Source organism: Pelophylax lessonae (assembly GCF_965119305.1).
Source record: "Pelophylax lessonae genome assembly, chromosome: 2".
Taxonomy (NCBI): domain Eukaryota; kingdom Metazoa; phylum Chordata; class Amphibia; order Anura; family Ranidae; genus Pelophylax; species Pelophylax lessonae.
Window position 1 is genome coordinate 547,578,403 of NC_138769.1, and position 15,994 is coordinate 547,594,396.

Genomic DNA, 15,994 nt, shown 5'->3' on the forward strand with positions numbered 1-15,994 from the left:
CGATGCGGACCAGGCAGCGCCCCCGAGATTCCGTTTCACTGGATCTCCTGGGATGAAGGTTGACGTGGAGAGTGACAACCCCCTGGCGTACCTCAAGTTATTTCTAACGGAGGAGGTAATTCTAAAAATAGTCGCTGAAACCAACCGCTACCATGAGCAGCAGTCCGCTACGCTGCGCGCCAAATTTTCCCGTTCCAGAAAATGGGAACCGGTCAGTTGAGAGGACATCTGGAAGTTTCTAGGGCTGATCATCCTTCAGGGGGTGTGGGGAAACCGCTCCAGAAATGGTATTGGACCACCAATAAGATGCTGACCACTCCATTTTTTGGCACAGTGATGTCCGAGTACCGTTTTTCTCTGATCATGAAAAATTAGCATTTTGCCAACAACGAGGAGTTTGATGAGGCCACGCATCCTGCGCCCAAACTCAAGAAAATCTGGGAGGTGTGCCAAATGATTGTCACCAACTTCCAGCGGACCTATGTGCCAGACAGGGATGTTTGTGTGGACGAAAGTCTCATGGCCTACAAGGGATGCCTGAGCTGGATCCAATATATTGTATCCAAAAGAGTGCGGTTCAGGATCAAATTTTACATGCTCTGTGAGTCGTCCACAGGATATATATGGAATGCTGTAATTTACACCGGGAAAGGTACAAAGTTCAATCCCAAGTACAGCGGCTATGGGATGGCCACTTCCTCTGTCCTTTCACTGCTGGACCCCCTTTTGAACCAGGGATATTGCGTGACAACAGATAACTTTTATACCTCTCCGGAACTTTATGAAGTTTTGCTCCGAAACAAAACTGATGGGTATGGTACTGTTAGGCCAAACCGGCGGGACATGCCATCAATGTTTAGCAGGAAAAAGCTAAAAAAAGGAGAGATGGTTGCCTTTCAAAAGGGTAAAATTATGGCAATGCGGTGGCGAGACAAAAAGGACGTGTGTCTCATGAGCACCGTGCACAGCACCTCCACTGCCATGTTCCGCACAAAACACGGAACAGATATGCTGAAGCCGCAAGTCGTGATCGACTACAATCACACGATGGGAGGTGTTGACCGAGCCGATCAGGCAATGACCTTTTACCCGGCGATGTGGAAGCAACAAAAAAATACTACAAAAAGATTTTTAGGCATCTCCTTGAACAGTGCCTCTGGAATGCCTATATTCTTTACAAAGCCAACACTGCCATACCCCTTGTTCATTCGGACTTTATCTGGAAGGTGGCTGAGCAGATTTTCGTCAACCACCCGACACCATCATCAGTATCTGCTAACAGACCCGGACGACGTGCTGTTGACGTTGGCAATCCAGAGCGCCTGACAGGCCGTCATTTTGTGGACTTTGTACCGCCCACCCCAAAAAAGTTGACACCTACCAGGATGTGCGTCGTCTGCTGTTCTAAGAAGGATGGAAATGGAAGAAAAGTCAGAAAGGAAACAAGGTACTATTGTCCAGATTGCCATGTCGGACTTTGTCTAGTGCCATGCTTCAAACTTTTTCACACTCAGGATGTGTATTGAATTTCTTTGACAAATTTCATTATTTTTCATTGCCTTATTGAATAAAATTCTATTATTGATTGGATTATAATTCATGTGTTTGTGTTTCAAATTCATTACATCTGGGATGTCTACTAGAGTCTTGCTTTGGTAAGTTTTAAGTCAGTAATTACTAAGAATTGTAGGCCTTTAATACATAACGCCAAATTTCCATGGAAAGAATTGTACCGCTTTTGGTACAGAATTCCTGACAGAATCATACCGCTAGGGAGGTTAAATGAGGTCCAGTGTGAAGTTTCCACAGTCAGTGATGATTTGGGGAAACATGTCATCTGCTGGTGTTGGTCCGCTGTGTTTTATCAAGTCCAAAGTCAGTGCAGCCCTCTACCAGGAATTTCTAGAGCATATCATGCTTCCCTCTGCTGACCAGCTTTATGGAGATGCTGATTTCATTTTCCAGCAGGACTTGGCACCTGTCCACACTGCCAAAAGTACCAATATCTGGTTTAATGATCATAGTATCACTGTGCTTGATTGGCCTGCAAACTCGTCTGACCTAAACCCCATAGAGAATCTGCGGGGTATTGTCAAAAGGAAAATGAGAAACACCAGACCCAACAATGCAGGTGAGCTGAAGGCCACTATTAAAGAAACCTGGGCTTCCATAACACCTCAGCAGTGCCACAGGCTGATTGCCTTCATGCCACTCCTTCATTGATGCAGTAATTCATGCAAAAGGAGCCCTGACCAAGTATTGAGTGCATACCTGTACTGTACATGGACATACTTTTCAATAAGCCAACATTTCTGTATTAAAAATCCTTTTTTTTTATTGGTCTTATGTAATATTCCAATTTTCTGAGATACTTAATTTTGAGTTTTTATCAGCTGTAAGCCATAATCATCAAAATGAAAAAAAAAAAAATGCTTGAAATATATCACTCTGTGTGTAACCCATCTACATAAAATATATGAGTTTCACTTTTTGAATTGAATTACTGAAAAAAATTAACTTTTTGATGATATTCTAAATTTTTGAGATGCACCTGTATACATTTTTAATCTTTTATTTCACATACATTTTTAGGTGGGAGCGAAAATATTTATTCTAAGTGGTTTAAAATAATGCAATTATACGTTTGAAAATGTGTAAATTGAAACACATGCTCTAATGCATGCAAAAATGTAAAGGGGTCCCTAATGATTTGTTAAATTGCAAAGGAGCTTATAGCAAAAAATAATTAAAATGAGTTTATACCTGGATGGTGAAAGGAGTTAACTTCTTCTTGTTGATTGCTCTTTCATCGATGGTATCCGGCACAGAGAGATTGATCATTTTACTGAAAAACAAATTAGATTTTAACCTTTATACTAGCATTTGCTTTCCAGCTTTGCTCTTCTGTGACTTTTGTTATAACTGGCCATGCCACACTCAAGAATTGGTTAAATTGTTAATATATTTTCCAATATGCAGATTGTTTGTTACAGTATGCAACCAGAATACATTGAATTTTACTTTACCTTTAACGGGCTGTAACTTTCAATATGGTAAATCGTTTACATAAAAAATAAGACACTGTTTTTTTCAAAGCTGAACTCCAATTAATAATTGGTAATAGGGTTCATGACCAAGCTATATTGCTACTGATTTGGCTGAGCACAATTGCAAATCCTTTGGCTGGTAATAAATAAAATATTTGAGTACTTATTCCAACAGTGAGTCCGATTTGTTGCCTGGTGTTTAGTTTCAATTACGAGGGGAATCCAATATGTTCCTACCCTCACAATGATCTAGATGTGCTAGGGATCTGACATTTTGCAGGTTTATAGGATATCTTAGTCATATGCATGCCAATTTTTGTTTTTGCAGGTCATAGTGATTTATAGGTAGAGCCAAGAGAAACAGAGTAGGTGTCATGCCGTACAAAGTTGAATACCAAGCCGTGATTAGGGTACTCCATCTTCAAGGGTAAATCTGCCCAAATAATCCATGAAGAGATGTCAGCTGTGTATTGAGAGGATTATCTGTCATATGAGATTGTCAAACGATGGAAGAGAGAATTCAAGTGTTGTCACACAAATATATAGGATGACCCAAGGGAAGGTCGTCCGTCTACTGCCACAGAACCAAGTGTGGTGGTGAAAGTTGAGCAGCTAGCGCTTGAAGATAGACGCGTGACTATTAATTTCTTAGCTAGGGAGTTGACAATTAGTAGGGGGTCAGTTTACAACACATTACATACCATCTTTCTGTCTAGCTACCTAAGAAAAAAGAGAGGATTGCTGTCAAAAGGTGTGTTGTTCTAGCTGACAATACACCTGCACATCGAGCTGCAGAAACTGTCACTTTTGTTCGTGATTGTGGTTATGAATCTCTGCCCCATCCACCTTACTCACCTGACCTGGCACCCTAAGACTTCTTCCTGTTTCCAAATCTGAAGAAACATTTACAGGGAGGACGTTTCCACAATAATGAGGCAGTCATTACTGAAGTTGATAGCTGTTTTTACTCCAAATCTTCAAACGTCTGCACAAATGGTATTAAAGGTCTGTTCCATAGATGTGAGAAGTGTGTAACCGCAGGAGGTGGATGTAGAGAAGGAAGAGTCAGTGGACTAAATTTCAGATCCCTAGCACATCTGGATCTTGGCGAGGGTAAGAACTTATTGGCCTCCCCTCGTATGTGCATAATCGCCATGAACTGAATTAGATGTAAAAAAAAAAATTCTGTTGCAAGCAAAAGCTTTTTTTTAAGATAGTTTTAATGTTTTACAATTGTAGTTTCTAACAGTTTATGTCTGTTTAGATCTCCAAATATAAATTATTTGCAGCTTTGATTTTGAATGTAGGGTTTGGTAATGTGCAAAAAAGCTGATATACTAAACCAGAAATATAGAAGCATTCGAAGTGAGTGCCCACCTTTCTTTGATATAATTGTGAGCCAGGCTATGGGTTCCAAGGTTTTTTAATTCCTTCGTATGGATATGAGCTGCTAGAGCTATTTTTGAGCATAAGATGTCCAGCACTGAGGGCTTCACACCACTTTTTTTTTTGTTTACACTGGTGCAACATACGCTCTGACTTTGGGAACACATGTCGCATGACGTGTATAAATCAATGGTTCCCTATGAGAGTCATCTTACCTGGTCTGACACAACTCAGTGAGACGTTGAAAAAGGTTCTGCTTTGGTCTGACTTTGGTCCAACTTCAGCCTATTCAATATCATAGAAGTCAGATCAAAGTGGAATCCTCATCCTTAAATTATCCAACTTGTGGCATGCGACTTGTGCTCTGAGGCTCTTGAACCCCACGCCAAAATTTAAAAAAAATGGTGTGTGCCGCCCCCCCAAGACTATTGGTTGGTATGGATTTTAAGGCAACCCCCCATGCCAAAATAAAAAAATGTAGTATGGTCCCCCAAAATCCATGCAGTCCCCCGCTCCTGGACCATACCAGGCCAAAAAAACAGGCTCTGCGCCCCCCACCCGAAAGCACCTTGCCACCATGTTGATGGGGACAAGGGCCTCTTTTCGACAACCCTTGGGTGATGGTTGTGGTGGCGGTGGATGTGGGGGTCTGCAGGCAGGGGGCTTATCAGAATCTGGAAGCCCCCTTTAATAAGGGGGCCCCCAGATCCTGCCCCCCATGTGAATGAGTAGGGGTACATTGTACGCCTACTCACTCATCCAAAAAAGTGTCAAAAGTAAATAAAAACAGTACACAGGGTGGCCTGGTATGGTCCAGGAGTGGGGGGGCGGTCCCTCACCCTCCCCTTTCCTGACCTGTTGGGCTGCATGCTCAGATAGGGGTCTTGAATGGATTTTAAGGGGACCCCATGCCATTTTTTAAATGTTTGCGTAGGGGGTTTCCCCCTTAGAATCTATACCAGACTCAAAGGGCCTGGTTATGTAAGATCAAAGTCAGATCCTGTTCATTGAAGTCACATGGAAGTCAGACATGAAGTCGTAGGGAAAAGTCTGATTGGAAGTTGTCCAACTTCCATGTCAGAGCAGTGTGAACATGGCCTTATTCACATCATATAGGAATTCAGCTTAAAAACCCTAAAGTAGTGTTGTTTTAATACATATCAGACTCGTTTTAAGGTAGGAGTACATTTGGTGTGATGCCCTTAGTGTAGGACATCTTGCTAAGGAAATATTACCAATTCCAGCTGATGCTGATGGGTTGATGTCTATTGCACAAGGCACTTTTTATGGACTAGATTGGTGTGCATGTTAAGTATACAAATAATCTATTAGTTGGTAGAGCAACTTGGATCCAATAAATTGTTTTCTGAAAGAGTAATGCATTTTATAATGGCAGTTTATATGTGAATAGTCAAGAGAATATATTCAGATAAACTTACCAGAGGACAATTCCATCACCAACAGCTTTGAACAGGTCATCAGTATCTGGGTCCATGGGAATGACATGTTTGCAGTCTGGGTCCTTTTCCAATGCCTTATTAATCCAGTTTACAAAAGCATACTTCTCTTCCTCTGTCAGAGGAGACAATATAGAGTACTGAATACCTGGTGACCTTCTACAATTTAAAAGCCTCATTAAAGTGGTTGTAAACTAAGAATATGCGGGGGAGCTAAGAATATGCATGCATCATACATACTAGGGGGAGTAGAACTGGGGGAATCCATAGCGGAGAAGGATCTGGGTGTTCTGGTAGATCCTAAGCTAAATAATAGAATGCAATGCCAAGCTTCAGTTTCCAAAGCAAGCAAAGTCTTAACAGAGGCATTGACTCCAGAGAGAGAGATATGATTTTGCTGCTGTACAAATCATTAGTAAGACCTCATTTGGAATATGCAGTTCAGTTTTGGGCACCGGTTCTCAAAAAGGATATCGGGGAACTGGAGAAAATGCAGAGAAGGGCAACCAAACTGATAAGAGTTATGGAGGAGCTCAGCTATGAGGAAAGATTAGAAGAAATTCATTTATTCTCTCTTGGAAAGAGAAGATTAAGGGGGATCTGATCAAAATGTATACATACATAAGGGGTCCATATAGTGAACTTGGTGTTAAGTTATTCACTTTAAGGTCAACACAGAGGACAAGGGGGCACTCTTTACGTCTAGAGGGAAACAGATTATGTCTCCAAATATTGAAAGGTTTCTTTACTGTAAGAGCTGTGAAAATGTGGAATAGACTCCCTCCAGAGGGGGCTCTGGCTAGCTCACTAGATTGCTTTAAAAAAAGACCTGGATTCTTTCCTAGGTGTACATAATATAAATTGGTACTAATATTTATAGGTAAAGATGATCCAGGGAATATCAGATTGCCTCTTGGGGGATCAGGAAATAATTGTTTTCCCCTGCTGTAGCAAATTGGATCATGCTTTGCTGGGGTTTTCTACCTTCCTCTGGATCAACTGGGGGGATAGGATTGTGTATATGGGATTGTATGGTTGGGTTTTCTTCACAGTTTTTTGTTTTTTATTGGTTGAGCCAGATAGACTTGTGTCTTTTTTAACCTTACTATGTAACTATAAAACTATGTAAACCCCCCTGTACTGTTTGTACCTATAGGTAAGCCTATAATAGGGCTTACCTATAGGTACGGTAAATATCTCCTAACCTTGCACCGTTTAGGGGATATTCACATTGCATACAGCCAATGATGTCATCGGTGCATGCACTCTGAAGGAACGACAGCCTGTGCCGTATCTTCAGAGCCCTGTGCATGAGCGGGAGTGACGTCAATATGTACTAAATGTTTTTGGTGAAAAGTACAGTGAATGTCACATTTGTAAGATTAAAATAGGATGAAGAATAATATAGTAATCACCTCTTCCCCAAATATGTTTGTGAATGCCAGGTAATGTTCCTTAACCCCTTCCTGACCACCCACACATATATAATGCTGCAGGGTGGCCCCCCTAGGCAAAATCCTGTACCTGTATGTGATTGATTTCCATTTCCAGGCCTGGGGTATGCACGCGCACTGCCAGCGATCCGCTCCCGCTGTGATTGGACACAGAGGGAGCCAATCAGCGCGTCCGGTGGACCCGATGTTTGCCAGCTCCCCGCGATCATTCCTAAGGCAGACAGAACGGCAGTCTGCCTATGTAAACAAGGCAGATCGCTTTTCTGTGAGAGGGGAAGATGGAGATCTTGTGTTTCTGCTAAGCAGGAACACAGGTCCCTGTCTTCACCCAGTTAAAGCACCCCCCACAATTAGAATGCACCCCCTAGTGACACGTTAACCCTTGGATAACCCCTTCCCTGCCAGTGTCATTAGTACAGTGACAGTGCATTTCTTTAGCACTGATCACTGTATTGGTGTCACTAGTCCCCAAAAGTGTCACTTAGTGTCAGATTTGTCCGCCGCAATGTGGCAGTTCGACTAAAAATCCCTGATTGCTGCCATACCAAGTAAAAAAAAAAAGAAAATTCCATAAATCTATCCCATAGTTTGTAAACACTATCATTTTTGCACAAACCAATCAATATACTCTTTTTGGGATTTTGTTTACCAAAAATATGTAGCAGAATACAAACTGGCCTAAACTGATTTTTTACAATTTTTTATTGGATGTGTTTTATAGCATAAAGTAAGAAACACTGTTTTTTTTTTTTTTTCAAAATTGTCGGTCTTTTTTTCTTTCATAGCAAAAAAAAAAAAAAAACCAGAGGTAATCAAATTCCACCAAAAAAAGCTCTATTTGTGGGAAGAAAGGACAACAATTGTATTTGAGCACATTGAGTCATACGACCGTGCAATTGTCAGTTAAATGAACACAGTGCTGCATTGCAAAAAATGGGCTGGTCATGAGGGGGGGGGGACTTGGGGGGCTGAAGAGGTTAACGTGGTGACTGTGTGGGTGGACTTTTTCCCGAAATATGTTTCATAAATGATGAATGTAACTGTGAATGACACAGTCTCCACTTTATCATTATGCCTCACAATAAATATCAAATAAGTGTGCTCTAAACTACTTTCAGTTTTTTATATATATATATATATATATATATATATATATATATATATATATATATAGTTATATATAAATATATATATATCATAATATATATACATACATATACATATATACATATGCCCAGAAATATCTTATTAATAAAAATCTGAAATTGAAAGAAGAAAGCTAAAGTATTAATGTGAGCTTCTGCTTACTTACTCACATTGAGCTACAGCATATTTAAACAATCTAAAATCACATTATTCTACCATGAAAAGAAAAATATTTAAAGTCCTAGGCATAAATAAGATAGTCTCTAGGTTGAATGGACCAGAATAATGTCATTATAGATTGTACAGAATTTATAAGTTTCAGTCAGTTAGATCCTGTTTGGAAAAATTGTAGCAGAAAAATGGACAAGTGTGAACAGATCCATAAAGGCCAATAAAAGTAAAAAAAATCAGAACAGCAGTGTTAAATGCCGGGTCCTCCTACCCGAGTAAGAATGCTGGGTGCCTACACTTGACTGTTCAGAGGTGCCACCAATTGCACAAATGCCTTCCTTCTTATTAATGGCTTTTCTGAATGTTTTGGCAACGTCTGAACTTTTAAGATCGTGAAAAACCTAAAAATAAAAACATAACAAATAGAAAAGAATAAAACTGAACATCAGTAAATTCATGAATTGTTTAAATAGTGTAAATAAAGAAAAATGATTGCGCAGGTAGAAAACAAATAAAATAAATTAAACAAAATATGTGAAAGTTGCTGGCAACACCACAACAGAACAGTTTATGTTAAACCATTTATATCTTGCAATCCTGAGCATATCTAAGTTACTGGAAAGAAAATGTTGTTCATTTTAGGCACTATTCAAACCATATATACAACATAAGTTGCTGCACTAAATAATCAAGAAGTGAAACAAGTATAAAATCTATGTGCACACATGTAAGACAGAAATCCAAATACTTTTATGCTGGCTTTTATCTGGATTTCTGTAAATTCTTAGAATCACTTTGTATCAATAAACACCATACAGTTTTACACTATGTGGGCAATTTCTTTCTTTCTCATGGGCTGTGAATTGGAGCGATTTACAGAGGGAATTGCTCTGATCATTGGTTTACCATCCACTGGATATCTAGACTCTTATCATTTGGAGTCTAGTGATCTGGTAAGCAAGCATTTTGTATAATCCATGGTGGAGGCACACTTCGGTGAAGTTTTACACAGTATCCCATTCACTCATTTGGACACCCAGCAAGAGACTTTTTTCTTATTATCACTATTGCAACTTTTTTGGAGTATCACATGAACTGTTTGCACATTGATTTTATACTTGTTTCACTTCTTGATTATTTAGCGTGGCAACTTATGTTGTATATATGGTTAAAATAGTGCCTAAAATGAACATTTTCATTCCAGTAACTTACATATGCTCAGGATTGCAAGATAATGATAATTAATCGGGAATGGAAACTGAAAGGGTATTTGCACATTTGAAGTAAAATTTGAGAAAACACCACTATTAAAGTGGAAGTAAACCCTCCTATTGTTTTCAGCCAAGGAAGCCGCCATCTTGGCCTCTGTTTCATCTTCAACTGCCATGGTGCTGCACAATTGATCAGTTATGACACCAGCCATTGGATGGTTTGACAGTTTGGTTGAGAGCAACACTAACATGACAGTTGGCATTTCCGGCATGCCGGGAATGTAACTGTTTTTTTTAAACGATTAAATCGATGGGTTTACTTCCGCTTTAAAGCGGAGTTCCAGCCATTTACTCACCTGTCCAACGGTCCAGCGATGCGGCCGCCGGAAGCCTCGATCCTCTCCCTCGGCGCCGGCATCACTGCTGTGGGCACCCGGCTGTTACAGTTTGCGGCTTCACAGCCGGGTACCCACTGCGCATGCGCGAGTCGCGCTGCGCCCCGTGATTGGCCGGCAATCTTCTGGGACCTCTGACGTGTCCCAGAAGATTGCAGGGAGGGAGGGGGAGAGGAGAACTTCCGCTCAGGGCGCCGCGGCGCTCCGAGCGGAAGTGGGAGCGGGTACCTGTCAAAACTAGGTACCCGCTCCCCCCCCCAAAAAATGACATGCCAAATGTGGCATGTCGGGGGGTCAGGACTCCCTAAAGAGGAAGTTCCACTTTTGGGTGGAACTCCGCTTTAAGTTGATTTACTAAAACTGGAGAGTGCAAAATCTGGTGCAGCTGTGCATGATAGCCAATCAGCTTCTAACTTCAGCTTGTTCAATTAAGCTTTGACAAAAAAAAAAACTTGGAAGCTGATTGGTTTCTGTGCACAGCTGCATCAGATTTTGCACTCTCCAGTTTTAGTAAATCAACCCCTATATGTCCGTTATGTGTACCCATTCACACAGAAAACCTTTTTTTTTATTTATTTTTTTAATATTTCATACCTTTGTGGTGTTTCTAAGGAGGTGTCTTGGTTGATTCTAAGAATTTCTGGACAGTCTGTCAGTATTTTTGTCCCTACACAGAGCAATCTATCCCTCATTAACATACAATGCAGGAGGGCAGTTTCTACATTTGTAACCCTTTGGTATGACACACAGGGGTTGATTTACTAAAACTGGCGATTGCAAAATTTGGTGCAGCTGTGCATGGTAGCCAATCAGCTTCTAACTTTAGCTTGTTCAATTAAGCTTTGACAAAAAAAAAAAACAATGGAAGCTGATTTCTTTCTATGCAGAGCTGCATCAGATTTTTCTCTCTCCAGTTTTTGTAAATTCATCCTACAGTGTTAAAATGCAGCTCACAGCTGATATTGAAGAACTGTAAACACAGTACAGACTGGGTTAATTATGTTAAACATCACTCCACAGCCCCCTCCTAAACATTACAAAGCACAGAGAGCATTAAGGATTCTTAGGCAAGTAAAAAAGACTAAGGATCCTTTCACACGAGCGATCCGATCAGATCCGCCTGTCAGTTTTTTAGGTGGACCTGATCGGATCCTCCATGCATCCCTACGGGGCAGCGGATGTCAGCGGAGACATGTCCGCTGACACCCGCTGCCATCCGCATCTGATCCTGTCTGTGAAATCTGGACAGATGGAAACCCTATTTTCCATCCGTCCAGGAGATCGGATGGGATCGGATGAGAGCGTACAGGTGGTCCGTTCCCATCCGATTCCCCCATAGAGATGCATGGGGCTCTGACACCTCCCTCTATGCACACAGAGCGGAGAGGGAGCTGTCACCTGCCTGCTCAGCGGGGATCTGTGTATCGATCCGCCGATGAGCAGCACGGATCCACGGAGGCGGACCATGTGAAAGAAGCCTTAGCCAACGTTCACATTGGTCCGATTTGACATGCGATTTGACATGTCAAATTGCATGTCAAATCTAAGCCAATTTCCGGTGTTCTATCAGAATACCGCTACCTATCAGATTCTGCAACTGGAAGTGACGTTCAGATGAGAACAACATACTGCGCATGCGCCGTGTGTTCCAACATGGCCACTATGCTTTCCAATAGGTTTCCTAATGTGACAGAACATGAAGCAGGATATCTTTTTACACTCACACAAGTATTGAATTTTACAATTATTTTAGCAGTAAACTCACCTTATATACTGAAATTGACTATTTCACCGCAACCAAGTGAAATAGTCTACTTCACTATATAATCATTTTGTCGCTGAGCAGTGCTGGGTGTACAAAGATGGCCGTACCCACCTTCTACCTGCAGGTTTCTCGCTATATTTACTATATTACAATAATAATAGAAATGTAATTCTGTAAATCAGTCTATAAGGTGAGTTTACTGCTAAAATAAATGTAAAAGTCAAGACTTGCGTGGGTGTAAGAAGATGTCCGCCGCTGCTTCCTGTTCTGTCACATTAGGAAACCCATTGGAACGCATAGCGGCAATGTTGGAACGCATGCGCAGTAAGTTGTTCTCGTCTGAACGTCACTTCTGGTTGCAGAATCTGATTGGTAGCAGTATTCTGATAGAACACCAGCAATGGCACCATCCAAATCAATACAATGCCGCACCGACTCTGTAGTTTCTGCACTACTTTTGGAGACTTCAGGGGGCGATTTCAATAGACAGGAACCTGCTCAGATGTCTGTGAAATCACCCCCCCCGAAGTCAGACTTAAAATGCCGGGATGAAATCGTGCGAGTTAAGCTGAACTCGCAAGATTTCAAACTGGCCACAGTGTGAAACTGGGCTCATAGAGGTAACCAGCAATTTTTTAAAGTTGTGTTATGTCAATGATTACATGCAACAAATATAAGATAGGAGGTTATCCAAATGTGGCTGCAAAAGTGAAAATACAGTTAAAATTATTCTGAAGTTTGTATTGCCACTGTGTTCTGTACAAACTTACAGAAATAAACTCATCAAAGCTGATCTTTCCATCTTTGTTCTGATCTCCAGTCTCCATGAGTTTTTGGGTGATTTCTCGCAGTCTATATCCAGGTAAAGGCAAATTAGCAGCTTTGAACAAATCATTTAACTCATTTGGACTTATGAATCCATTTCCATCGGTATCTAAAAGAGAGAGAAAGCTGAGTTAAAAAAAAATAAGTATATTCATGTAGAACCATCAGGGACTTAACAGGATGCCTTTGTGTATTTAAAAATTAAAAGAGCGATAAAAAAAAGTCTGAAATAATTCTATTAGGAATTACTTTTACATATTTTTCCTTGTTAGGTTTTAGAGCATGGGTGTCCAACCTTTTGGTCTCTCTGGGCCACATTGAGTGTAGGAAAATTTTCTCGGGCCGCATATAAAATATATACTAAAGTTAAGGTATATAAGTAAAAAAACTCCACCGCGCACTTCCCACGCTGCCGCGACCCCCCTCCCCCTCAGCACTAATTTAACACAACTAGAGGATGATCCCTTCCGAGGCAGCCTGTGCCTACAGTTAGTTGGAAGCCGCTGTGGCCGTGCCCCCGACCTGACTTCCTTCCTCCCCAGCAAAAAAAAAAAATTGTCAGGGGGCACCCCCCCACCTCGTCGGCTCACTCACCCTGGCCTGACGTGGAGGGCAGGCAGCGGCGGCTTCCCCCGGCAGTGGCGGTGGTTTTTCCTGCGTCTCCTCCCTCCTCCTCCTCCTCCGTCTTGGCCAATAGCATGGCTTCTCCTTTCGGGCCAATCGGGAAACAGAGAATCAGTGTGATAATAGCGAATATTCATTCGCTATTGTCACACAACTGGGTGGGCTTAGGGCGCAGTGCTCTGTGCCCCGACCCCACCCTTTTTTGAAGCCTATTAGAGCCTCTGGCTCTAATCACGTGCTTCAAAAAAAATAAACACCCTTGGAATCCATGCGCCCTGCATGTAGATTAGGGAGCCGGACGCGTGGATAGGGGGGCGGCACCCCTGCGCCCCCAATGGACTGGCCGCCACTGATCCTGCCATTTTTTTAGATAAGGATAAAAGAAAAAAGGACCCTGGAATATCATGAATGAAATAGGAATGCAGGATATTTAGGCCTTCCTCAGTCCTTCCTTTTTTCATTTCTGTTTGGACTTACACGTCAAACCTCCTGCTATACTGGCTATTTGTTTGATGCTAATCTCTCACAATGTGAATAATAGGAACCATACACATTACAATCTGATTGTACAATTTTTGGAAATCTTTCTTAAAGTTCCCTAAATGTTATATTATGAGGACAAATTTACTTGAATCCAAACGTGCAGGTTCTTACATTACACAATTGTTGGTAGATTTTTGTACAATCAAGTTGTAGAGCGTATGGTGAGCTTAGGGAGTTTTTTTTTTTTTAAATCGAAAGAAAAGAAAACCTCTGATAAACAATGTTATCATCTACACTGACCACAGAACACACCCCACTGCAATTTCCTAGAAAACAACAACATCCCTTTCTGTTAAAAATTGCAACACTAAATAATGACATATAGTACATTGTATTAAGTATTTTACATCACAGTTTTAACAGTCAACAATGGACTGATCATGATTGTGATTTGGCAGACCTCCTGCTTAATACGGTATTAAAAAATATTTAGGAAATTCTACTGGTATTGCCTAGATCTGTATCTATGGTGGCAAAGCAAGTAAAGATGTACAATAACCTTTGTAAAAAACTTTGTATATTGTTGAAGGGATTTTTTATTTATTTTTTTGCTTTTAATAACTCTGTGTTCTACTGTTAGCTAAGGTCAGCCGATGAAATTGAAAAAGCTTACCAACTTTGCTGAATGCCTCTCTCAGCTCCTCCATTTCTTCTCCTGTAATAGGCCGAGACGCCATGTTGCACTGTTGCTCTGTTCAGCTCTATGTAAAAAAAGAAAACCATGACATTGAAACTTTCATGCTGTTCTTCAAAAATGTGTAAGACAGACAGCAAAACATTTCTCACAACTCATCACGCAACATGCTAAAAATGTACTTGCCGACGATGATCTGATCTCACCTCTGGTAGATCAGGGGGGTCGCCCATTCCTGGGCACAGTTTGTTCCCATGGGGGTGCCTAGGAACTGAGTGACCTCCCCGTAATCAAACTCCCCTATATATCACTCCCTGTTAATCCCTTTATATTGCATCAGAAATCTAAAGTAACACTGCAGCTCTTGTCCTTTTTTCGGTTATATTAACACCCTTCGGAAGACTTAAGTCTTAGATGCAGGTACAAAACGTTCACAACATCCAGTCTATATGGTACTCCTCCTTATCGTATATGATGGATTGACGGTTACTGGTTCACTATCGCTACTTACTGTAAATAAACAGTATGCTGTTGTATTGTAATGACTATATTCTCATGTACTCGTATATACTACATATCTTGTTACATCTTGTTATCTTGTTATTGTTCTTGTTTAAAACTTTCAATAAAAACTATTGAAACAAAAAAAAATGTGTGAGGCCTCTTTCACACGGGCGTTCCGTATGTCCGTATATCACCCTATCCGTTTGCGGGTGATATACGGACATAATGCATGTCAATGGGATTGCGGATGTCAGCGGATGACCATCCGCTGACATCCGATTTGCGTCCTTTCAGTTCTGTTTTTTGGAACGGAACAGAACCCTATTTTTTCTTCCGTTTAAAAAACGGAAAGGACGCAAAATCGGATGTCAGCGGTGTCATCCGCTGACATCCGCAATCCCATAGACATACATTACGTCCGTATATCATCCAAAAACGGATGGGATGATATGCGGACTTCAGGAGCGGATGACACAAGAGTCATCCGTGTCAGTAAAAAAAAATTGCCAGAGTGGATCGTAATACGGACCGCTCCGTGTGAAAGAGGCCTAAGACCATTCAAAACAATTCATCTCACCTTGTAGAAATTCTGCATGTCATTAAAGGTGAACAGAATTTATTGTATAACTATATTTGTAAAGTTGCAATTACACTCAAGCACTAAATCTCAGAAAAAAAAATGGAACTGCATGAGGACCCACCCCATAACAATAATTACATTAGCATACGCATAATAATACATATTTGGAATAATACAAGATTTGGAATTTTTTAAAAACCCATTAAACTGTAGTAATGAAAACAGCCAATAAATCACGGAGCGGTCCGTATT

General features: G+C 41.0%; 1 protein-coding gene across 2 annotated transcripts in view; it reads right to left on the reverse strand.

The window, feature by feature from the left end:
* LCP1 (lymphocyte cytosolic protein 1) overlaps window positions 1–15,994 on the reverse strand; it is a 64,324-nt gene that overhangs the window by 31,566 nt on the left and 16,764 nt on the right. For both annotated transcript variants that reach the window (XM_082247573.1, XM_082247574.1), the window contains exons 2-6: window positions 14,638–14,725; window positions 12,803–12,966; window positions 8,933–9,062; window positions 5,873–6,005; window positions 2,764–2,845 (exon numbers count right to left, since the gene is read on the reverse strand). In XM_082247573.1, the coding sequence (XP_082103699.1) occupies window positions 2,764–2,845; window positions 5,873–6,005; window positions 8,933–9,062; window positions 12,803–12,966; window positions 14,638–14,701 (573 nt within the window). In that variant the 5' untranslated portion in view covers window positions 14,702–14,725. The remainder of the gene's footprint in view (window positions 1–2,763; window positions 2,846–5,872; window positions 6,006–8,932; window positions 9,063–12,802; window positions 12,967–14,637; window positions 14,726–15,994) is intronic.